Source organism: Hemicordylus capensis, chromosome 6 (genome assembly GCF_027244095.1).
Source record: "Hemicordylus capensis ecotype Gifberg chromosome 6, rHemCap1.1.pri, whole genome shotgun sequence".
Taxonomy (NCBI): domain Eukaryota; kingdom Metazoa; phylum Chordata; class Lepidosauria; order Squamata; family Cordylidae; genus Hemicordylus; species Hemicordylus capensis.
Genome location: NC_069662.1, coordinates 25,759,496 through 25,784,519, shown reverse-complemented (window position 1 = coordinate 25,784,519; position 25,024 = coordinate 25,759,496). Strand labels below are relative to the sequence as shown.

General features: G+C 41.3%; 1 protein-coding gene across 1 annotated transcript in view; it reads left to right on the top strand.

Moving 5' to 3' along the window:
* The window catches only part of LOC128330975 (vomeronasal type-2 receptor 26-like), a 28,828-nt gene extending 8,793 nt beyond the window's left edge, over positions 1-20,035 (top strand). The window contains exons 5-8 of the mRNA XM_053264343.1: positions 4,465-5,325; positions 10,934-11,161; positions 16,708-16,834; positions 19,131-20,035. Coding sequence (XP_053120318.1) covers positions 4,465-5,325; positions 10,934-11,161; positions 16,708-16,834; positions 19,131-20,035 — 2,121 coding nt within the window. The remainder of the gene's footprint in view (positions 1-4,464; positions 5,326-10,933; positions 11,162-16,707; positions 16,835-19,130) is intronic.
* The last annotated feature ends 4,989 nt before the right edge of the window (positions 20,036-25,024 follow it).

Below are 25,024 nucleotides of genomic sequence, written 5' to 3'. Positions count from 1 at the left end.
GCAACTGGCCTAACCACCCCACAGAACAATAACCCTCCAGTGACTGTTGCTGGTGTCTATCTTATGTTTCTTTTTAGATTGTGAGCCCTTTCGGGACAAGGATACAACCTATTTATTTATTTCTCTATGTAATCCGCTTTGGACACTTCTGTTAAAAAGCATTATATAAATATTTGTTGGTTGGTTGTTGGTAGGTACATCTTTCAATGTAGATATGATTCGTCACTGTCATGAAAAACAACTAGTGATTATTTTTTGGAACAGAGCAAAATGGTAATTGTAGGAAAATGAGAGAAATGAAAAATGTGACCATCTCTAAACTGAGGCGGGTAGGGCAGAGGCAGATGACATTTGGAAGAATAGGGATGTGCACAAATCAATTTTTTGATTCAATTTGTGCCAAAAGCAAATCACCCCTGATTTGTTTTGTATCCAAATCTACCCCCACAAATCACCCCAGATTTGATTTGCATTTAGTTTGATTTGATTTGGATTCTGACTGATTTGGACCACTTATCAAGGTCACAGGGACACCAAATATGGGTGGTGGTTAGGTACCCATGGGTGCCACCTAGTACCCAAATCTCAAGTCAGTGGGATACTTGGTTGATTTTTAATTGATTATTTTGTTTTTTACTGATTTTGAACATTTCCACCATAGGAAACAATGGGGATTCGAAATTGCCATATCCTAACACTAACATGGATCCCCAGCTTTCATTTCTTTTAGAAGCTAAGTTCTAGCCCTTGTAGAAGTGGAGTTATGGAGCAAAATGTGCAGTCATTATATTTCAAGTGTTTGGATTCTTTGGTGTATAATAACTTTTCATCATAGAAAATCCCTATGAAGATTCATTATATGCCTTTGTTTCTTTTCTTCATTTTGACTATCATTGGACTGTGCCAACTGTCAACTGTCATGTGTTAACTACACCATCCCCCCCCCGCCCCACAAAAACACAGGCTGGGGTACTCAGTTTATTTTTTAGGTATTTTTGAAGTGTTTTGATTCTTTAGTGTCTTAATTACACACCTTCATTTCTTCTGTTCTTTTTGCCCCAATGCTTTGCAGCTGGGAGTGGGGAATTAGTGGCATCCCATGTTTCAACTACCCCCGCAACCCACAAGCCACTGAGTACTCTGTTTATATTTTAGGAATTTCTGAGGTGTTTAGACTCTTTTGTATGTAATGAATCCTCATAGGGATTCATTATGAGGAAAGGTTATTAGATACCAAAGATCCTAAACACTTAAAAAAAAAATCCTAGAACATAAACTGAGTAGTACCCCCACTGCTTTGCGGGTGGGAGTGGGGTGTAGTTGGTACATGGCAGTTGACAGTTGGCACTGTTGAAAAGATAGTCAAAATGAATAGAAGAAATGAAGGTGTATAATGAATCCTCATAGGGATTCATTGAGGAAAAGTTATTATACAACAAAGAATCCAAACTCTTGAAAAATAGTGACCACACATTTTGCTAGAGCCTAGCTTTTTCCCAAAAAAATGAAAGCTGGGAATCTGGGGGAATTAATAGAAGGGATTGGAAGCTTGAATCGATTTGAATTGAATCAAGCGAGATTTGATTTTTACCTGAATCTAGCCAATGGACCACAGGGGTGATTTGTTTTGTCTCCAAACCACCCAAATCAGATAGTAGATACTTTGTACCCAAATCAGTTTGCACATCCCTAGAAACAAACCTTTGTCTTATCCCATAGGAAAGGGAGGTGACTGTAGCAGAAGGCACCTTGCCAAACAAATTGGAATTGGCAATGACCCATGACTACTTTTGAGCTTGTGTGGAGAATTAGCAAGTTTAGGGGAGCAGCCCATTTCAGAATAACTTTGTCTAAAGCTTTAGTCTTGGAAATGACTGGCAGAGAGTTTGAAGTCACAAAAATAGAATCAGGTTTGTTTTAGGATTTAAGGGTACAGAAGAGAAATTTTGATTGGAAAGCAACACAATATTTATTAACAAAACCAAGAAGACAAATAAATCAATAGGCCTACATTAAAGCTCACAAAGAGGAACTTTGGCTTGAGATCCACATTAAATCCACTCAAGGCTGACCAGAGAAACTGTTTTAGAGAACAGCTTTGGATTTAAAGAGAGCAGGAAAAGAGGGGAACAAGAAGCTTTTGGGCAGAGATTAGATATAGCTTAGTCTGTCCAGTGGGGTGTGTGGGCACTTGTAGCTTGACCAATGTTGAGAGACCTCATTCCTCTGGGACAGGCGGGAAGGCAAAAGGGAGGAACTGGGGACCTAAGTACCACACAATGGTCTGAGAGCCAAGAAAAATCAAAAGGGAGTCTGATCTCAGAAGACCAGTATCTCAACGTAGCCAAGCGTGCTACACAGATTGGGATTAGAAGAAGGGCTGATGTGAAGGCAACAATTGGGAAAGGAATGAGAGTCCATGGAACTCAAGATGATATAGCTAGTGCCCAAATGCACAAACACACAATGGGTGAATCCAAGGAAGAGACACGTTTGGTGGTCTCAAGAGCTGAAATAGGCAGCATCTTGCCCTGAGGTGGAATGCTGACCACATCTTTCTGTTGAAACGGGTGACAATGGCGATAGACTAAAAAGGACATTGTGTCTGGTTCAAACTTTGCTGAGTGTCCTCTACCAGCAGAAAGAGGTGAATAGGCTGTGAAACCTGGAATGAAATGGGTGCACTGGAGCTTGTCTCATGTTCAGGAAGGACCTTGGGAGTGCCGAGGAATGTTTTAACAAGCTTGCTTCCCACGCCCCAAGCCAGCCATTAACATTTCTGTTAGAGAAGGAGATGATCCTTTTACCTCATCTATCCTTTCCTGTGGAGGCAATAAGTTTGAATTGATTCGATGTGCCAACATAGGGGGAGAGCATTTGGCTAGTTCTTTAGAAAAATAGCACAATTAACTCATGTCTACTCCGGCTTCCTCACCTGGATTGGGATCAGGGAGTTGAGCAGAGGCATAGTCTCCCTACAGTAGTCAGTTAAACATGACCTACAGCCATCTTTCCTATGCTACTTGCCAAGAGAGATACCCCATGAGTTAGCTCATGTGAGCTGAACGCTGAACTCACGATCCTGTGAGTTCAGAGAAGCAAAATGGAAAACAGGCCTGTAGCTCCAAATCAGGTGTATGGGTGCTCCTGGGAGTCCCCAAACAGGCTATCTGGGTAACACTGCCTGGTTGTTTGAAGAAAGGCATGTTGTGGGAACATACATTCAGGAAACCTGTAGGCAGAAAGTGTAGTTTAGGAATATCTAAAGTAAACTCTGCATTGGACCCAGCAGATAATTTTGAAAATTTATTTCACTTCTATGTATACAACATCACTCAAATGTTTTGAGAAGATAATATATGGATAGTTAATTGTTACATGTTTTCTCTGTCAGTTATTATAATGCATCAGGATTTTGGGGTGGATTTCTACCCCCAGTTGCATAAAGCTATGTAAAGAAGCAAACCACTGCACTCCCAACTATGCTCTTGTTGTCAAACCCTTACCTGGACTCTGGCACATGATATATCCACAAATATATCCATCAACTATGATATTTATGTAAAAAATAAAAATATGACATAGTGTAGAAAATGACCCCAAAATGAGTGGGATTACTATGATGGGGTGGTTTCTATCCGATTCCCATTTTAACCCAGTTGCGAGAAAAACAAACCCAGAAATGAATGGAATCCCTATGGTGTGGTGGTTTCGATCCTATTCCCAGGTTAAGTCAATTGGTAGGGGGAACTATCCGCAAAACGAATGAATCCCTATGGTGGGGTGGTTTCTATCCCATTCCCATTATAAATCAATTGGGAGGAAAACCACCTTGGGGGAAAATGGGCTTTCTGTGGTGGGGTGCTTTCTATCTCATGCCTATCAAGCCATTTGGGTTGAGGGAACACCCTGCCTCTCTTTGGAAACTTCAGTTTTGTTTCTCCTGATGCTGATAGTGTCTGAAAAGAAGTCTGAGTCACTGAACAGTTCTGTGTTCCCGAGTTAGGGCAAATGAAATCAGGCCCTCCAACAGTATCAGATCTAGTGTGTGGAACAAGTAAAACATTCAGAAGCTTCTGACCTCACAGAAACAGATATTTTAACCACCGGAACAAAGTCAAAAGTATCATAACTGTTGCAATCCTCTGGAGTGAAATGTTACATTATTATGGGTTCTGTGACCTGAAAAAAGTTGAGGAGCATCCAATGTAACCAATGGAACTATTTGGGAGTAGGCAATCCAGATCGTATGTAAATAATAATAATAATCAGAACTCCAGATGAGGATTAAAGAGTGGGAGATGCAAACCAGCTAGTCTGAGCAAGATTCCTCCATCACTGGATCCACTACATAGAGTTAGGTATGCCAGTGTTCTCTCTGTCTAATAACTGAAATGCTGTACAGGAAATGCATGCATGAATTAATGGAAAACAATTATTCTTATGTCTCCCCCTTCTCTTTAGGTCATCTATGGTCCTGCTCCAGTGATGAATGATAAAACCCCGGGACTTATCTTCTATCAAATGTTACCAGATGAGGAAAATCAGTATCGAGGGATTCTCTCTCTACTTCTCCACTTCAGCTGGACATGGATTGGAGTTGTTGTAATGGATAATGATAATGGAGAAAGATTTGTGCAAACAGTGTTCCCATCATTTTCCAAGGGTGGTGTTTGCTTTGATTACATAGAAAGGATGCCCCAACTACCATTTTTCTCTGAAATATGGAGCGCGTTGGAAAAGGGGGCAAAAATATATGATAGAATTTTAGGTAGCAAAGCCAATGTAGTAGTGGCATATGGAGATTCTTATTCTATGGCATTTTTTAGATATTTGTTATATGTATCAGAATTAGAATTGACAAAAAATGCACCAAAAGGTAATGTGTGGATAGGAACAGTTCAGTTGGAACCTACTTCATTTGTTCTTCAAAGGACTTGGGATATACAAATATTCCATGGTGCAATTTCTTTCACAATTCACTCCAGTGATTTACCAGGATTTTACCAATTTGTTGAGAGAATGAACCCTACCTCTGCTCAATGGGATGGTTTTATCCAGGACTTCTGGGAGCAAGTTTTCAGTTGTGTATTACAAAAGCCAGGAATAGATTTGTTGGAGGGGAATACCTGCACAGGGGAAGAGAAGCTGGAGAGCCTTCCGGGGCCTATATTTGAAATGAGAATGGCTGTCCACAGCTACAGCATCTACAATGCTATCTATGCAGTGGCCCATGCTATCCATTCCATGTCCTCTTCTCAACTCAAACACAGAATAATGGCAGGAGAAGAGCGTCGGCACCTTCCAAAGCAACAGCGGTGGCAGGTAATAGCCTGAGCCCTCATGAATGAGGGTATTGTATCATTGGATATCATAATACACTGCAACCTGTGTAAAAAGCTACTTTGCCTGTGTTCCATTTCTCATGTTATCTCCTGTCCCCTTATTGTATTCTACCCAGTAATTTTTTGCAGGTTGTTTGTTTGGACATTTGTACCAGTGGGGATCCCATCGAGTGTATGTGTTTGTGGGGGGTCGTCAGACAGGGAAAGGGAGAGAAAGGAGAAGGAGACAGTGGAGTTCGTGCTTAATAAACCTTTTGTTAAATCGACATAAGATTTATTTGCATGTATGAGGGAAGTAGCTATAAAATACCCCTCTAGCTTGGAATAAAACAATTATCCACTTTATTTATTTACTCATTCATTCATTCATTCATTCATTTATTATTTCTATTTCTAGCCCACCCTATATAGAAAGGTTTCAGAGCTCTTCAGCCACCATTCCTGATGACCACTTGGCTGTCTCTGAACTTTTGATGCCCTGCACGATGCACAGGGCAACACTGGCATTTCCAATTAGCCAGCACTGCTGAACATGTGGAAGCTCTTGCCCACACACCTGCAGAGCACTGACATATACTGAAGACATTCAAGCTCAACTGCACAAGCATGGGCTCATTGATTTAAGGCAGTGTGCAACTGTGCTCTTATGCAACACTGCTGGGGCTGCCTTCACGTGTATAGCAACACAGACTATTGGAAATGTCAATGTTGCCTTTCACATCATGTATTTATTTATTTTATTTATTCAATGTCTATACTGCCCTTCCAAGATGACTCAGGGCAGTTTGCATTAAAACAGAACAATTAAAATTAATTAGCAGTTTAACCAGCTTACAACATTAAAACCATTTACAACAATTTAAAAAACCTGGTAGAATTCAGATTATGGATTTCTGCAGGGAGTACATTCCACAGGCCAGGAGTAGCTACTGAGAAGGCCCACCTCTGAATTGCCTCTAGACGCACCAGTGGTAGTTGGAGACGGACCTCCTCAGATGATCTTAATGTGCGGTGAGGATCATGCAGAAGAAGGTGCTCTTTAAGAGAAGCTGGACCTAAGCGATTTAGCCTAGGCCATTTAGGGCTTTAAAGGTAATAACCAACACTTTGTATTTTGCCCGGAAACATATCAGCAGTCAGTGCAGTGCTTTCAAAACAGGCATAATATGGCTTCTCTGAGTTGCCACAGAGACCAATCTGGCTGCCACATTTTGAACTAACTGAAGTTTCTGAACTACATACAAAGGCAGCCCCATGTAGAGTGCATTGCAATAGTCCAGCCTGGAGGTTACCAGCTGATGCACCATAGTTTTGAGGTTGTCCTCTTCAAGGAATGGACACAGCTGTCGAATAATCCGAAGCTGATAGAAAGCACTCCTAGCCATAGCCTCCACCTGAGATACCAGGGTGAGGCCTAGATCCAGGAATACTCCCATGCTGTAAACCTGCTCCTTCTGGTGGAGTGTAACCCCATCATGCATAGGAAGATCTAATTCATCCCTCAGATTCTGAACGCTCACAATGAGCACCTTCATCTGCTTGGATTCAGATTCAATTTGTTATCCCTCATCCAGCCCATTACTGCCTGTAGGCAGGCATTTAGAGAATGAGTGCCATTTCCTGAAGATGAAAAGGAGAAGTAGATTTGGGTGTCATCAGTATACTGATAACACCCAGCACCAAATCTCCTGATGACCTCACCCAGCAGTTTCATGTAGATATTAAAAAGCATTGGTGACAGAATGGAGCCCTGAGGGACTCCATATAACAGCTCCTGTTTTGAGGAGCAACTGTCGCCAAGCTCCACCATCTGGAATCTACCCGAGAGATAGGAGTGGAACCACTTCAAAGAAGTGCACCCTATCCCCAACTCCCCCAGGAGATTCAGAAGGATACATGGTATCGAACTCCACTGAGAGATCCCAAAGAACCAATAGAGTCACACTCCCTTCGTCTATTCCCCAGTAGAGGTCATCCATTAGGCCAACCAAGACTGTCTCAAAACCAAAGCCAGCTATAAAGCCAGTTTGAAATGGGTCAAGATAACCAGTTTCCTCTAAAACTGCCTGTAGCTGGTCGGCTACACCAACCTCTCAATCCCTTTGCCCAACCAAGGGATATTGGAGATTGGCCTATAACTATCCATTGCTTAGGGATCCAGGGAAGGCTTCTTAAGAAGGGGTCTAACCATTGCCTCCTTCAAACATGGAGGCACCCTCCCCTTCCTCAGCAATGCATGTATTATATAAACTACACCACTTCCAACAATCTCACTGCTAGATAGGAGGGAGATTGTTGAGGCTACATCATGGGGCCACTAAATGTAGTTATTAGAGTATGTGTACACTATCACATGCTGTTATTCTTTTTCTGAAAAGGCTGGTTTTCTCCATCATTGTTATCTCTACCCTCTTACCCCCAGTTCCAGTGCCATTTCTAGTAATTAAATGAAGCATTTCACAGGAGCGGTGTGAAGTGCCTTGTGGTGGTTTGCAGGGAGAGCGGGTTTAGCCTGGTCTCCCCGCACATGATCAAACATGTAGCCCTGGGCTGCTGGAATAGCTGCCCACACAACTACTGGCTCCATCAAGGAGCCAGTGGAGGGTGCAGGGATCAGGGGACGCCCAGCCACCGGAAGCCCCACACAAGTGCATAGAGCATTCTCAGGGCACCCCCAGAACCTGGAACCTGCTTGCAGCCCCCCGGCCAGGAGTCTATTCGTGTGTCGCCATGCACCACGGGGGCACATGAGCAAATAAATGAGATTAACGGAGTGCTTGCTCCACTATCTATTTAAGGGGAGAGGGATTTAGGTGGGCTAGCTACCGTGAGCCTGGTGGTTTCAACGAACACAAGAAAGCGGGCTAGGCTTCCCTAGCCTACTTTCTGGTGATTGTCAGAATAGCCTCAATGCCTTTTAGTGAAACTTATTATTCTTGTGGTTTTGGGACGAAAAGAGCAAACACATCATTTCTACTTTAGGTAAAATATTTTGAAGATTTTCTTCAAGGTTTTGAAGAGTTTGTTTGGCAGAATCACTTTGTTCTTGTGTTTTCTTTGTTTTCATGATTGATAATAAAAAAGGAAGCTCTTTTGAACCCAACAAAGTTCTAAGAATCTTTCATAGAGAGATCATTTTGTACTGGTGATTAAAGAAGGGGGTGAGATAGAGAGTCATATCATTGACCAAAATCCAGCACAGCCCTCTGGCAACAGAAGGAGGGCTGCAGATATTCAAGAAGCTTTCAGCATTTTTGCATTAAAGGCTTCTTTGCATAGTTGACCAGCTGTAGGGAAGGAGCAATTATCACATCTGTCTCTTCTCTCCATAAGTCCTGTCCACTTGTCTATGCTCCAAAGGCTGCGCAGCACATAGCAAATGGCCTGATTGACTTTCCAGGAGCAATATTTTATTCTATGAAACCTTTGCTAACTTGGCAAAGAGGCACCTTTTACTACAGTGATTCTCTTTATTTAGCAGGAGAGTAACTGGCTCTATCAAACCCCAGAACAGTACCTCCAGTGACTGTTGCTGGTGTCTATCTGATGTTTCTTTTTAGATTGTGAGCCCTTTGGGGACAGGGTTCCATCTTATTTGTTTGTTATTTCTCTGTGTGAACCGCGCTGAGTCATTTTGGAAGGGCGGTATAGAAATCAAATAAATAAATTAAATTAAATTAAATTAAATTAAATTAAATTAAATTAAATTAAATTAAATTAAATTAAATTAAAATAAATTAAAATAAATGAAAGATGGCTGCAGAATCATTTGTGTGTGGATCAAGTAAGCCACCACAGCAAGTTTAAAATGTAAAGTTGAATTCCCTCATTCAGATCAGAGGCTGATGATTTGTTGAGGCTCTTCCGCTTCTGCAGAACCTACGCATTGGTAAACTCCAACAGCTGATTGCTGCTGCAGAATAGTCCCTCATAAATTTAATCTAGGGTAATGTTAATAAGGGGAGGAAAATAATGGGAAGGTATTTTAACCCTCATCTGGATTTGGGGGTGGATTTTGACCCTCAGCTGAATAAAACTATGCTCTTTTTGTAAAACTTTTATCTGCACTCTGGTACAAGATAGTATGGCCCCGTACCTGTTATGAGGGATTTCCTGTTAGCTATGATATCTAGATTATTTTTTTTAAAATGACACAAGGTAGATAACTATGCCAAAATGATTAGGCTTTCTATGGTGGCGTGGTTTCTGTCTCTTTCCTATTATAAGTTAATTGGTAGAAAAAACACTCCAGAAATTGGCTTTCTATGGTTTGGTGGTATATATCCCATGCCCATGTTAAGCCCTTTTGGATGGAGGAGGATACCTTGGCCACGTTGGAAAATAACCCGTGGTTCCACACCCTGCCCCTGCACTTACCTGTCCATGTTCAGGCGAAACAGACAGTAAAGGACGCTGCAGAGAGGTGGGGGAACTGGCTGTGCAGGCTTCCTCCAGGCATGGAGGACAGCCCCAGTAGCAAATCACAGCCAGAGAGAGGGAGGAGCTTCTTCTATCAACTCCAGTTACAGTTAGTGCAACCTGTAGTTGAGCATTTGGAAGTCACACTGTTGGCTGCAAACTAGGGTGTTGCACAGAGCCCAGCCCAATCTGGTTCCATTTCTGGTCAAACTGGAAAATATACAAAGTATACCGCATAGTCCTCCAGAACATTATTTGTATAGCACAGGGGTCTTCAGAGGGAAAGAAAGCTTGGGGGAAATCTTGACACACACCCAGGTGTATTGCAGTGCCTGAGGAGAGGTGCCAAATGTTGCCCTGTCCCATATCCCTGGTGTGGGCCAGCTTCCTTTCAAAATGGACCCATCCAGGTTTTGAGAGCACCATGGGGGCAGGGATGAGGGAAGGTTTTCAGGAATCTCATCTTCTCTCCTGGTGATTGTTGCAAGCTTTGCAAACAGTGTGTGGAGAGGCACTCTTTGCAAAGGATGCAAATCTCAAAAAGATCACAAGGAGCTACTCTGATGGTGGGGGGGCGGGATTTCCCCCTCAGATAGCATCCTGCTCCCCATGTTCTATTAGGCTTGAACAGAGTATGCAGGACATGGGTATCCTTTGATACTCATGTGCAGCATTACTGCGGATTTCAACCACAATTGGCAAAGAGACATAGTGTGAGCTGTTCCTTTTACATTAGCTATCCAGATGGATCACCAGAATTGTAGAAACTGTAACTGAAATTTCTGAAGACATGGAAAATATGACAAATACAACGAATATTTATATACCACTTTTCAACAAAAGCAGTTTACACAGAATATTTTTATACTGCCATTCCCAAAGGAGTTTACATAGATACAAATACATACATACATACATACATACATATGAATGGCTCCCTGTCCCCAAAGGGCTCACAATTTTAAAATGAAACATAAGAAACACATATTCAAAGAACTTGATTGGTTCAGAATAGTCTATGGTTAGTTAATACTATAGCCAGTTTTAGCAGAAGATAAAGCTTGCAGCCATCTAGGGCAGATGTTTGTATGTTTCAGTCTTTTAAAATACCAACAATTATTTACTGCTGTCCAGCTGACATTTTCTAATCTCTTGCCCTTTCCATCTAGCTTGATCACCTCCTGAGAACTCTGTCATTTAACAACTCTGCTGGGGACACAGTTTCCTTTGACCAGAATGGTGAGAGAGTTGCTAGCTTTGATGTGATCAACTGGGTTATGACCGCAAATCAATCCTTTCATAGAGTGAAAGTTGGGCAGATGGATCCCCAAGCTCCTCCAGACCAAGCGTTCACTATTAATGAGGATGACATTGCATGGCACAGATATTTTAATCAGGTAACATATAATTGTCATCAATTTGGAACGTCTTTCGATCTTCAATAAATACTAGTGCAGTTTGATTAGCCCAATTTCCTAAGGGAAGGAGGCTTATGAACCTATATTCCTGAACTGTTGCATTCTAGTAATGCTAGGGCTGTGCAAACACGTTCAACGTCAGACACGTTAGACGTTGAACCGGTTCTGTTCAACTATTCGGGGTCGAACTGAAACACCCCTAGTATGATCTGACCCTAGACCGCCCCACCCCCGGCCAGTTCGATGGGTTTGCAATTTTTTAAAAAAAATTAAAATAACATTATTTTTTCAAACTTATTGCCTCCAGGGGAGTTATGTGAGTATTGCAACTAAACCTCCCTTAGTTGTAAAATTGGCCTGGCCTTGGTCAAGCCAAGCCATGCAGAGGCCCATTGCGCAGGAGCGGCAGTCTCCAAAATGGCCACAGCGCTGGGGGGGAAGGCCAAAAAAATGGGCTGAAGAATGGCAACTAAGGGAGGCCAGCGGGGGGGGGAGGGGGGAACCTTTGTGGAAACCCCCACCCTCCTGCCACCACCACCTTGGATAACTACCCCAGAGGGTGTAAGTTCGATTAAAAAAAATTGAAGAACATTTTTGCGAACGTACCCTGGACCTAACTGAACTGGGGTGGGGCGGGGGTTGAGGGGCTGCCAGACTGAACTGCCTCCATCCAGTTCAATTCCAGTTCAGACTCAAACCGAATCAGAGCAGCCAGTTTCATGCACACCCCTAATTACTGCTGCTGATTATTGTTTATCCAGTGTAACAGAACTGCCCCAGAGTAGAGTTCTCTTAAATGGAGCCATGCACCCCATTTTCAAGCATGTTCCACCCAGTGCCATGTTTCCAGTGAGGCTGAGATACCCCACTGCTTTAGCGGGAGCTCACTACCAGCTGCCTTACTGCCTTTCCATGTTGAATCTGACCACCAGACTGGCAACGATATACACTCACAATGCACAGTTCCAAGTGGCAAAGGTGCCCATTGGCAACGCACTGTTATCTCTCCTAAGGCAAGGAAGTTCTTTCTTGGAATGATTCACCTTTCTTGAGGGGGAGTCTGAACGGCCAGGCATATCTCATTAGAGAGTGGTAAGAGTGTCATCTTTCAATCTTTTGCCAGCTGCCAGACCAGCAGCCATGCTGCCAACATAAGGGGAAAAAGGAGGGATCCACAGTATCCCAAGGAGAAAAACAAAAAACAGACTGTGGACAATAAATCTGATAAACAATTAAATAGAAAAAGGATTTAATCAAATAACATACTAAACGTAATATAAAATATACCAAAAACCAATGTATGTACAGAAAGTGTATGACTGAAATATACTGTACACAACCAGTCAGGTAAACATCTACAAACAGCATATACACATGAATGAATACAATGCACATAAACAGATAGTAAATAGTAAACTCCCACTAGGAGCCCCAAGTCGGATGGAAGCAAAGGAACCTAGCAGCCAAAAGTTGGCATCAATATGTGGCTCCAAAGTTGCTCATGTTCACAATAACAGCTCTTGTAGTTATCTTGTAGTCTGATAGTTGGGAGCGATGATTGGGGATGAAATCAGTTGTACTCAAGGTTTCAAAAGTTGATAACAGGAAAACAGTATATGCTGTGTAGTCTGCTGAATGCCGACTGAAGAGACTGGAAAAGGCAAAAGACTGGAAAAGACACTACAGCTGCCCCAGGATAACTAGCTGTTTCACTGAATGCTTCTTCAGGAGCACATCTCATCCGTCTCAATTGTTATATTAATAATAATACAGTCAAAATAATAATTAATAATAATACAGTCACATAAAAAGTAGTTACTATACATAAAGAGAAAAGCTGGTCAATATCAAAGATAATGTATAAATATACTCACTTATGCAAGCTCAAACCATAGTAACACTGAATGTCCCTCCAAGCAAGTAGAAGCCTAAAGCATACTAACTCTCCAATAGACTCCACAGCTTATAACAGAATGCTAATTAGCAGAAAAACCTCTGCAGCTGTATCCCAAAATAACAGTAACTATTTAGCCAAACCAGATAACCAATCATTAAGATGTTTCTTTTTAGATTGTGAGCCCTTTGGGGACAGGGATCCATCTTATTTGTTTGTTATTTCTCCGTGTAAACCGCCCTGAGCCATTTTTGGAAGGGTGGTATAGAAATTGAATGAATGAATGAATGAATGAATAAATAAATAAATAAAATACAGAAAGCTGACAGAGGCACCACTCAACAATGCCGTAAAGCCTGCAAACTGCTCCAGAGGGACACAGAGAAATCACACATAAGGTGGTAATAGCCACAATCATAATGAACAATACCTAAATAACAACCCCAAATAGTGACCACTGCAAAACAACAACATCAAAATTCAAAAGGCCATACCACCCCAAGGGGGCAGCCTCATATCAAAGAGGGTCTTCCAATCCCCAACCAGGGAACTACATAGCCCACTAACTGGCAAAACCCAGGAGAGGAGGAAGGGAACAGCCAACCCACAAAAACCCAACCAAAACCGGGAACTAGATAGGTCCACAGGAGAGAGGCTAAGGTCCATACACAAAGTGCAAGGATGTCAAAACAGTATCAATGTGCTCCAAAGAGTCACAAGAAGCATGACAGATCATTATGAGACTTAAGACCTCGAGGTGTCTCCGTAGGAAAAAAAACTGTATGAAAAAAGCCTCTTTCTGAAGAAGAATACGGCGGACATCTTCTAAAACAAAAGAAGACACCCTGCATTTATACAGAATGAAAAACCACATATCATCCGCAGAATGTTGCTTGTCCATATAATGAGCTACAAGAGGAGCCTCTGCTACTTTGTGAAGAATGTGGGAACGATGTTCAGCAATATGAATTTTGGAACTCCTATCAGATTTACCAATATACCAAAGGTTGCAAGGGCACTGGGTGACATAAACTATAGCCTTAGAGCTACAATTGGCAAAAAACTGAAGAGAAAATGGTTTATTGGTAAAAGGATGATATATAACCTTAGATGGCACGGCTAACGTACACACAGAACAGTGGCCACAAGGAAAAATTCAACCATCTCAGGATCAGGCTTGTGCATAGATAAGAGATCAGTTCTAATTAGCATGTCCCGAATGCTGGAGGTCTTCCAATAAGCAACCAAGGGTGGAACCTCACACCACGGTAACTCTGCCACAATATGCCAGTACCTATTGATAAAGTTCTTAATCTTGTATGCCAAAGGGGTATATTGTAATGACCATATAAGGCGAGATGGTTGACAACGAGCCATGGTGTCAAACAACATATGATGATCTCTAGAATCGGCCCGAGATCTGGCTTGACGAATAAGCTGTAAAGGGTAGCCCCGGTCACTTAATTGTAATTCCTAGCTCATTGTAGATGCTCAGAATCTGAGGGAAGAGATAGATCACCTTGTGCATGATGGGGCTACACTCCCCGGTAAGGAGCAGGAATGCAGATTGGGAGTACTACTGGACGCAGGCCTTACCCTGGTATCTCAGTTGGAGGCCATGGCTAGGAGTGCTTTCTATCAGCTTCTGCTGATTCAACAGCTGCATCCATTCCTTGAAGAGGATGACCTCAAAACTGTGGTGCATCAGCTGGTAACCTCCAGGATCAACAATTGCAATGCACTCTACGTGGGGCTACCTTTGAACGTAGTTCAGAAACTTCAATTAGTTCAAAATGTGGCAGCCAGATTGGTCTCCGGGGCAACTCGGAGAGACCATATTATGCCTGTTTTGAAACAGTTGCACTGGCTGCCGATATGTTTCTGGGTAAAATACAATGTGCTGGTTATTACCTTTACCTTGTTGTTGTTATTGTTTTTGTATTTATGCTGGCCTTGGGCCGAAATAAACAAATACATACATACATACATACATTTAAAGCCCTAATGGCTTAGGTCCAGCTTACCTTACAGAGCGCCTTCCTCTGCATGTTCCTCACTGCACATTAAGGTCATCTGAAGAGGTCTGTCTCCAACTACCACCGGTATGTCTGGTGGCGATTCAGAGGCGGGCCTTCTCTGTAGCTGCTCCTGGGCTGTGGAATGCGCTTCCTGCAGAAATGCATAATTTGAACTCTTTATTGACCTTCAGGAGAGCCCTCAAGACTTATCAGTTTGGCCTGGCCATCCAGCATTATTAAATTGTTGTAAGGGTGTTTTTTTTAATGTACTAGATTTGTTTAGGGTTTTTAAATTGTTTTTTAACTGATTGTTTTATGGTATTTTAAAATATTTATTTTTATTGTTGACTGAGTTTAACTGTTTTTGTTTTGCTTGTAACCTGCCCTGAGCCAAATTAGGAAGGGCAGTATAAAAATTCAATCAATCAATCAATCAATCAATAAAATTACTGATTCACTATATGATTAAGGATGAGTCAGTTTTACCACTTCCTGGCAGTGTTTTAAGTATGAGAGAGTCTGCTTCTGGCCATAAAGTGCAGATGATGGCTGATTCTGGTTCTGCATATACTATCATTTCCCATTTGATTAACAAGAAATCCCATACTACATCGGACATGCAACTGTAGACTTCACACTTCCACCCATGCAGATATGGAAGATTCCCTTTTGCCACAAATGGATACTTCACTGCTGTCCGGGGATACAAAAGATGTAGTGCAGAAGGGAAAGTGCATGTGTCACAAAAAGGAGTCTAGATTTTGGGCTGGAAATATCAGAAAGATCTCTGGATAGTGTTAGACCCAAATAGCACAAATCCTTTATTAAAGGTGAAGAAGCATCCATATGCTGATATGATTTCAGATTTCTCTAATGTTTTTGCTGATACTCCTGGCACTGCCATACATTTGAAACGTAAAATTCAGGTGAAGGCTAATGCAATACCTGTACAACACAAAGCGAAGAATGAGATGATCTTTCAAGACTAGAGCATGCTGACATCATAGAGCCTGTTGGTTCATCAGAATGGGTCTCTCCCATTGTTCTTGTGTGGAAATCTAATGGTACACTTTGAATGTGCATAGATTTAAAAGATCTGAACTCAAGCATGGTAGTGGATTGTCATCCATTACCCAGTATCAATGAAATGCTGCTTACTCTGAATGAGGCCTCTGTATTCACAACTTTGGACTTGTCTTTAGCCTATCATCAAATTCCTCTGCTCAAAGTTCTCACAAATAAACAGCACCTTCCACAAAAACACTAGTGTTCTAGTGCAAAAAACACTAGGCTATCCCATTTGAAGGATGGGATAGCCTGTTGTTTTTGCTAACAGTTGAGTTAGCTCAGTGTTTTCACGCTACAACACTGGTGCTTTTGTGGGAAAACACTGGGCTACTATTTGGGAGGCTGATGGGGGTGGGAGTTAGAGAAGCCCCTGCCACAACCACTGCCATTTCTAGGAAGTGGATTTCCCATTTTAGCATGGTGGCAAAAGATAAAGCCATGGCTTCCATACAACTATGGCAATATATCAGAAAGCTTTGGCATCTTAAAAATACCTGATTCATTAGTGTGAAGATCATAAGCATTGTCTTTGAATTATGGATTAGGTACGGCCTCTTTCTCTGTGCAGTGAGAGTTGCTATCCTGGTTCCAGGAAGAGGGTGAAGGAAGGGGAGCCATTTTGCTGCTATGATTGCATCCCATGTCCAGAAGGCAAGATTTCAAACCAGAGAGGTATGAAATACAGATTCCTGGAACTATTTCTAACCAAAGTTTTCCTGATACCCAGATTATTATCCTTGGAGATCCCAGACCAAAGGACACGAGAGAGAGAGTGCGGTGGGTTTATCTTTATCTTTATCTTCCATACAGAATTGCCATTTCAGGATGGTAATTGGGGCTGCCACTTTATGGTGGCTCTGCTCCTTTCTGGGGGCCAAGTGTGTGATCCTGGTGATGAGAAATTATTTTCAGTCTTGTTCTGGGAGTTGTTCAGGGTTTGCTTTTGTCTCATATCCTATTTAACCTTGGTATAAAACCACTGAGCCAGGGTGTACAGACTTATAGTTGATGTCCATCTTTCTCTCTCCTTTTCTTCATAATCTGGTGTGAAAGCCACATTCCTGAACTCTTTCCTTTGTATCCATGCCTGAAATCAGTAATGGGCTCATGTTAGTCAGATATCCTATTGTTAAATGAAGGCAGATCATCTGTTGCTTTATTTATGCTTGTACAAGGGCTATATGTAGTCTTTGTATGACGTACGTTCTTGTATAGTTGTATATGTAGTCCTTGTACAGCTGGACCAAAGGAGAGCAGAGTTTCATCTTGCAGGCACCACTTCGGAGGGTAGTGTCAGAGGGTGTTCCTTTTTAGTTATGTAGACTCTAGATGATTCTTTGCTAAAGGCTTTACATTGGTTACCTGAATGTTTCTGAGAAGAATTCAAAGTGCTGGTTTTGCCATACATTTTCTTTGTCTTGGCTACCTTAGTAAATAACTTGACTGATATAAGCCTTTGCAGTACTTAATTATTGCTAGTGAAGCCATTCTTTGTATTCCAGCCCTTTCCTATGGACCCTGGAATAGTATTTATTGTCTAATAATATTTCATTTCTGCCTTGGTTAATGTTCTGCAAAGATCGTTGTTTCCCAATAGGATGTTACCAATACAATCTTTTTGCCATATTGCTATTTTGCTATAATCTGCAAACAATAAAAATAACATCAAATTATAGAACTGCAAATGTATATTCTACAGGTGAAACTCGGAAAATTAGAATATCGTGCAAAAGTCCATTAATTTCAGTAATGCAAATTAAAAGGTGAAACTGATATATGAGACAGACGCATTACATGCAAAGTGAGATAAGTCAAGCCTTAATTTGTTATAATGGTGATGATCATGGCGTACAGCTCATGAAAACCCCAAATCCACAATCCCAGAAAATTAGAATATTACATGGAACCAAGAAGACAAGGATTGTAGAATAGAACAATATCGGACCTCTGAAAAGTATACAGTGTACTGTGCTTGATTGGCCAGCAAACTCGCTGACCTGACCCCATAGAGAATCTATGGGGCATTGCCGAGAGAAGGATGAGAGACATGAGACCAAACAATGCTGAAGAGCTAAAGGCCGCTAATGAAGCATCCTGATCTTCCATAATACCTCATCAGTGCCACAGACTGATAGCATCCATGCCACGCCGCATTGAGGCAGTAATTGCTGCAAAAGGGGCCCAAACCAAGTACTGAATACATATGCATGCTTATACTTTTCAGAGGTCCGATATTGTTTTATTCTACAATCCTTGTCTTCTTGGTTCCATGTAATATTCTAATTTTCTGGGATTGTGGATTTGGGGTTTTCATGAACTGTACGCCATGATCATCACAATTATAACAAATTAAGGCTTGACTTATCTCGCTTTGCATGTAATGTGTCTGTCTCATATATCAGTTTCACCTTTTAATTTGCATTACTGAAATTAATGGACTTTTGCACGATATTCTAATTTTCCGAGTTTCACCTGTACAATCCTTGTCTTCTTGGTTCCATGTAATATTCTAATTTTCTGGGATTGTGGATTTGGGGTTTTCATGAGCTGTACGCCATGATCAACACAATTATAACAAATTAAGGCTTGACTTATCTCACTTTGCATGTAATGCGTCTGTCTCATATATCAGTTTCACCTTTTAGTTTGCATTACTGAAATTAATGGACTTTTGCACGATATTCTAATTTTCCGAGTTTCACCTGTATACATTGTTAGAGTTTCCTTCATTTAATGTTCCCAATCACTAAACCTCTATGGACATATTTCAAATAATGCTCCATATATGATCAATCATTAACATATCACTAGCTATATGTTAATAGATCCGCAGTGAATGTGCCCTTGGATTCTAATGGAGAAGATTCTATCTAGGTGGTTGAAGAGTTACAGAATGCTGGTGAGATTTGTGACATATTTTTGAGACTGAAACAACATGTTTGCTCTTCTTATTGTTGTTTTTTTACAGACATGAATGACTGTCTTAAATGCACAGATGAAAATTATCCAAACAGAAATCAAGATTTTTGTATTCCTAAGGAGATCAGTTTCTTATCTTATGGAGAACCTTTGGGACTCGTATTAGCCAGTTTTGCTCTTCTCTTTTCTTTTGTCACTGTTCTAGTGCTAGGAACATTTATGAAGCACCACAACACTCCAATCGTCAAAGCCAACAACCGGAGCCTTACCTATGCTCTCCTCATCTCCCTCTTGTTTTGCTTCCTTTGTGCATTGCTGTTCATTGGTATTCCTGAAAAGGTGACGTGCCTCCTACGACAAATTACTTTTGTCATCATCTTCTCAGTGGCTGTTTCTTGTGTGCTGGCAAAAACCATCACAGTGGTTCTGGCATTCATGGCCACCAAACCGGGTTCCAGGATGAGGAAATGGGTGGGGAAAGGACTGGCCAACTCCATTGTGCTTTCCTGCTCCCTCATTCAATCAAGCATTTGTGTTGTGTGGCTTGCAACCTCTCCCCCATATCCAGATATGGACATGCACTCAATGGTTGACAAAATTATACTTGAATGTAATGAGGGGTCTGTAATCTTCCTTTACTTTGTCCTGGCCTATATGGGCTTCTTGTCCATTGTCAGTTTGACTGTGGCTTTCTTTGCCAGGAAGCTACCTGACAGTTTCAATGAAGCCAAGTTCATCACTTTCAGCATGCTGGTCTTTTGCAGTGTTTGGCTATCCTTTGTTCCAACCTACCTGAGCACTAAGGGGAAAGACATGGTAGCTGTGGAGATCTTTTCTATCTTAGTCTCCAGTGCTGGCCTGCTGGCTTGCATCTTTTCTCCTAAGTGTTACATTGTATTGATGAGGCCTGAGTTGAACAACAGAGAACAGCTCATAAGAAGAAAGAGGATGTAAGGTCTATGTCATATGCTTTATTCTGCTGTTTCGTTTTCCTAAAATCCAGTTGTCCAGTTTCTGGAGGTTTGCATTATTTGAAGTAATAAATGCCTATAATTCAAACCCTTTTTCTTTACTTATTTCTGGCTTTGTTGTGTTCTCTCTCTACCTCAGACCTATTGAAGATTGCTTTCTCTATGACAATGTTTTCAGCTGACTTTAAAATGTGCTTCCTTTAAACAGCAGTCCTGTCCTGTAATTCTTCTTTGCCCTGTAATCTTGTTATTTGCAGGGCCGACTAGTGAATTCAGGAAGGACAGGAGTGTGGCAGATGAGGAGAAAATGGCAAAAGCCAACATTTCCCTCTTACACAGTGGCATTTAACAGATTTCCCACAACTTTGAAGGACTATAGCTCACGGTAGAGCAGCATCTGTTTTACATGCAGCAAGTCTTGATTTCAGTCCTTGGCATCTAAAAATAGGTCTGAGAAAGACCATATTCTGAAATTGATGATGATGATGATGATGATGATGATGATGTTTATTTGTTAAGTTTATTTGTTAGCTGCCCCATAACAAATTGTATAACCACCATCAGTCAGCATAAACAAATGCTGAGCTACTGTATTTTCCTAAATCCAAGATTAGGTTTCATCCACGTTCTTTAAAGTTAGAAATCAGGGCATTGTCTTAAATTTAAGAGTCCTCTTACTTTCAGGTAAATACAATATAACCTGGACTTAACCTGCATTAATTAATGTGGTCTTCTTAAATTCAAGTCATCTTCAATTTGGGTAAATATGGGTAGATGTACCAATGGTCTGACTCAGTATGGGCACTTTCATATGGAACCCTGAGGCACACCATACAAGAGTTCAGATTTTGAAGTACAGCAGTATCCAAGGGACACGATCTGGAACCTGCCTGAGAGGTAGGAGTGGAACCACTGCAAAGCAGTGCCTCCAACTCCCAACCCCCTCAGAAGCTCCAGAAGTTTACTATAGTCGATAGTATCGAAAGCCCCGAGAGGTCCATTTGTTTGACGTGGCTAAAAGAATGGATAACATTAAGAAACCCTAGAATACTTGATTTGGAAGGATTTGATAGAAGGTTTGGATGGCACTCATATCTGTGGTATGAAAAAAGCAAAATACATAAAGACTTTTTGAACCATTATGTAAGAAGGAGTTTAATGAGGGTGTGGCTAAAATATAAAAATTGGTTGGAACCTAAAACTCCGTTATGGATATCTCCGACTGAAGCCTTATCACATAAAGAAGTAAATATGCAAACACATTGGGGTACCTATAGGGATTTGTTATATTTCCAGGAAAAGGACTGTAAGTTAAAAAGTTTAACTGAAATACAAAATTTGGTTAGAGATTGGTTTCAGTATCATCAGTTAAATGAAATATATAAGAAGGATTTTAAAGTTGGATTTGAGGATCAGATTTCGAGCTTTGAGAAGGAATTATGTGAAAATGATGAAAAATTAGTTTCTAAAATGTATCAACTTCTACTTTTGGAAGAGACAAGAGAGGAAGTGGTTAAAACGACCATGATAAAGTGGGCTCAAGATGTGGGTCATAATATAGAAATGGCAGCCTGGGAAAAATTATGGAAAACTGATTTAAAATTTACTGCATGTTATGCTTTAAAAGAAAATTATTATAAAATGATGTATAGATGGTATCTGACACCAAAAAAATTGGCATTAATGTATAAAAATGTTTCAAACAAATGTTGGAAGTGTGGACATTCTGAAGGCACTTTTTTTCATATGTGGTGGACCTGTGGGAAGGCTAAAGCCTATTGGGATATGATATATAATGAGAAAAAGAAAATATTTAAAATGACATTTCCTCAGAAGCCAGAATCCTTCCTGCTGGGGATAACACAAGGTGTAATTTCTACAACTAACTTAACATTTTTTATATACGCTTCTACGGCGGCCAGAATTATATATGCACAGAAATGGAAGAGTAATGAACTGCCTTCAAAAGAGGATTGGCTGATAAAAGTTTTGGAATATGCGGAGATGGCAAAACTTACAACACTGATAAGAGATCAAAATTTGGAAGGCTTCAAAGAAGATTGGAAACCATTCTTGTTGTATCTAAAGAACTATTTTCCTACTATGGACTCTACAGCAGGGTTTGAAATTTAGTAAAAAAAACTGCAGGTTGGGTAGATTAACTGTGTTTGTAAGGGTTTAAATTTATGTTTTGGATTATTATTATAGCAAGGGTAAACTCTATAGCCGATGATTCACGAAGAGATGTGTGCGGGAAGTCCACTTTTGTGTATATTGTAATGAATGACAATATTACTATTGTTAAAATCAATAAAAATTGAATTTGGAAAGAAAAAAGAAGAAAGCCCAGAGAGGTCCAAAAGGACCAACAGAGTCACACTTCCTCTGTCCATTCCCAACTGGAGATCATCCAGCAGGATGACGAAGGCAGTCTCCACCCCACAGCCAGCCCGAAAGCTAGTTTGAAATGGGTCAAGATAATCAGTTTCCTCCAAGACTGTCTGGAGCTGGAAGGCCACCTCCTTTTCAGTTACCTTGCCCAGCCATAGAAGGTTAGAGACAGGCCTGTAGTTGCTCAAGTATGAGAGATCCAAGGTAGGCTTCTTCAGAAGAGGTCTAATAATTGCCTCCTTAAGACAAGGAAGCATCCTATCTTCCCTCAGAGATGCATTTATAATCTCTACCAGGCCTTCTACAACAACCCCCCTGCTAGATAATTTAAGCCATGTCGGGCAAGAGTCAAGAGAACAGGTGGTAGGCTTCACCATTCCAATCAGCTTGTCCACATCCTCAGTAGTCACAAACTGGAACAGATCCAACCTAACCACACAAGAGGAGTCGCTGGACACCTCCACATCAGACAATGAAGTAATTGTGGAGACTGAGTCTAAGTCGCCCCGAATACGAGAGATTTTTCCCACAGAGAATTCATTCAAGAATTCACTTGTCTGCTAGTTGACTCAACTGTCACAACTGTGCTGCACTTTCTGAATACATAGAATTACACAACATTGCTACTCAACTCCAAGCATGTATACTTAACTGAACAACCTATGCAAGCCCATTTCCACAGCAACGTGACTACTCAATTACTTGTGGATGCATAATGATAGCATTTGGGAGAGGAGGAGGGCCAAAATAATATGTTTTCCTACAAGTTAGCTTTCTGTGGCCCTGTCAATAATGTACTTCCATTACCAGACAGCCATGTTTGAGGGTAGTGCAGCAGGCACCCCTCTATGTGACTGAGATAACAACATGGAAATGTGGGACCACAGTCTCCATTTTAGATGTTGCAGAAGCACTGATTCAATGAGTTCATGAACAAATGGACTTTTCACCTTCCCTAGCCAATAGACTTGGCTCCAAATGAGTGGATAACACAGGCTATGTTGGCAGTGTGATCCCAGGTCTGGCAGCAGATAAGAGCCTGGAACAGGATGCTCCTACAGATCCAAGGGAGATATGCCTGGCCATTAAGACTCATCAGGAAACAAATCTTCTCATCTCACTAGAGATTACAGTAAAATAATCTCTGCTAACTTGGTAAAGAGGCACCTTTCAATGTCATGATTCTCTTTATTTAGCAGGGGGAGAGTAACTGGTCCTATCCACCACCAGCACAGTATCTCCAGTGACTGTTGCTGGTATCTGTCCTATGTTTCTTTTTAGATTGTGAGCTCTTTGGGGCAGGGTTTCATCATATTTGTTTGGTATTTCTCTGTGTAAACCGCCCTGAGCCATTTTTGAAAGGGTGGTATAGAAATCGAATAAATACTAAAGAAGAAGAAGAAGAAGAAGAAGAAGAAGAAGAAGAAGAAGAAGAAGAAGAAGAAGAAGAAGAAGAAGAAGAAGAAGAAGAAGAAGAAGAAGAAAAGCAGCTTTACTGGGAACAGCCTATATTCTGCGACGATATCTATAACAACAGCAACAACATTGACAATAAAATTCAGCCATCCTAGGTCCTTGGGAAGGACTCGATGTCTGGATAAAACAAACCAGTCAATAACACCTGTATGACTGTGTAAACAAGAGATAATAATAATACTCTCAGGAAGAAACACAGATAGTATGTTTCCCAATTGCTTTGTACAGTAAAGAAATTGCCTGACCAAGTCTCAGTGGAGAGTTACTCATTAAAATTACAGATATGTGGTCAATTTGCCCTTGTGGGCATCCTGTAGTTGAGCACTAGGGGTGTGCACAAATCTGGTTTGCCCAGATTGGAGTCGAACCAGAGTTCGACTCGACCAAATCGGAGTCGAACCAGACTGGGCATATTCTGTTACATGCACCCCCGAATATCCCCGAACAACCGCCAGTTCAGTTCAAGTTCAGGGGTTCATTTGTAAAATATATATATACTCTTTTCTAGTCACAAAAATCACTGCTGCCATCCCGGGGGCTTGTCCCTCCCCCCACCTGCCTCCAGTATGTTATAAATACACCCAGTTCAAGTGGGGGTTAGTAGTGGTTTTTGGCCCATTCCAAGCTTCTCCTCCTTGGTGGCAGCCATTTTGTAGGCATGGCCAATGGTCCTCTGTATGGCCAGGTAGAGGCTCATTGGCCATGCGCGGCAGCCTCCAAAATGGCCACTGCCACAGAGGAGGGACCAGGACCAGGCCAAAACCCTTCTGAACAGGGTGTATTTGTAACATACTGGAGACTGGCGGTGGGAGGGGCAGAAACGGAGAGTTATGCAATTCTTTTAAAAAGTTTTAGATAGATAGATAGATAGATAGATAGATAGATAGATAGATAGATAGCAAATCAATCCCTGAACCCAAACCGAGGGTTGGGAAGAGAACTGGTCTTGTGGTAGCAAGCATGACTTGTCCCTTTAAGCTAAGCAGGGTCTGCCCTGGTTGCATACAAATGAAGAATAGAAGTGTGAGCACTGCAAGATTTTCCCCTTACAGAATGGAGCCGCTTTGGGAAGAGCATCTAGGCTCCAAGTTCCTTTTCTGGCATC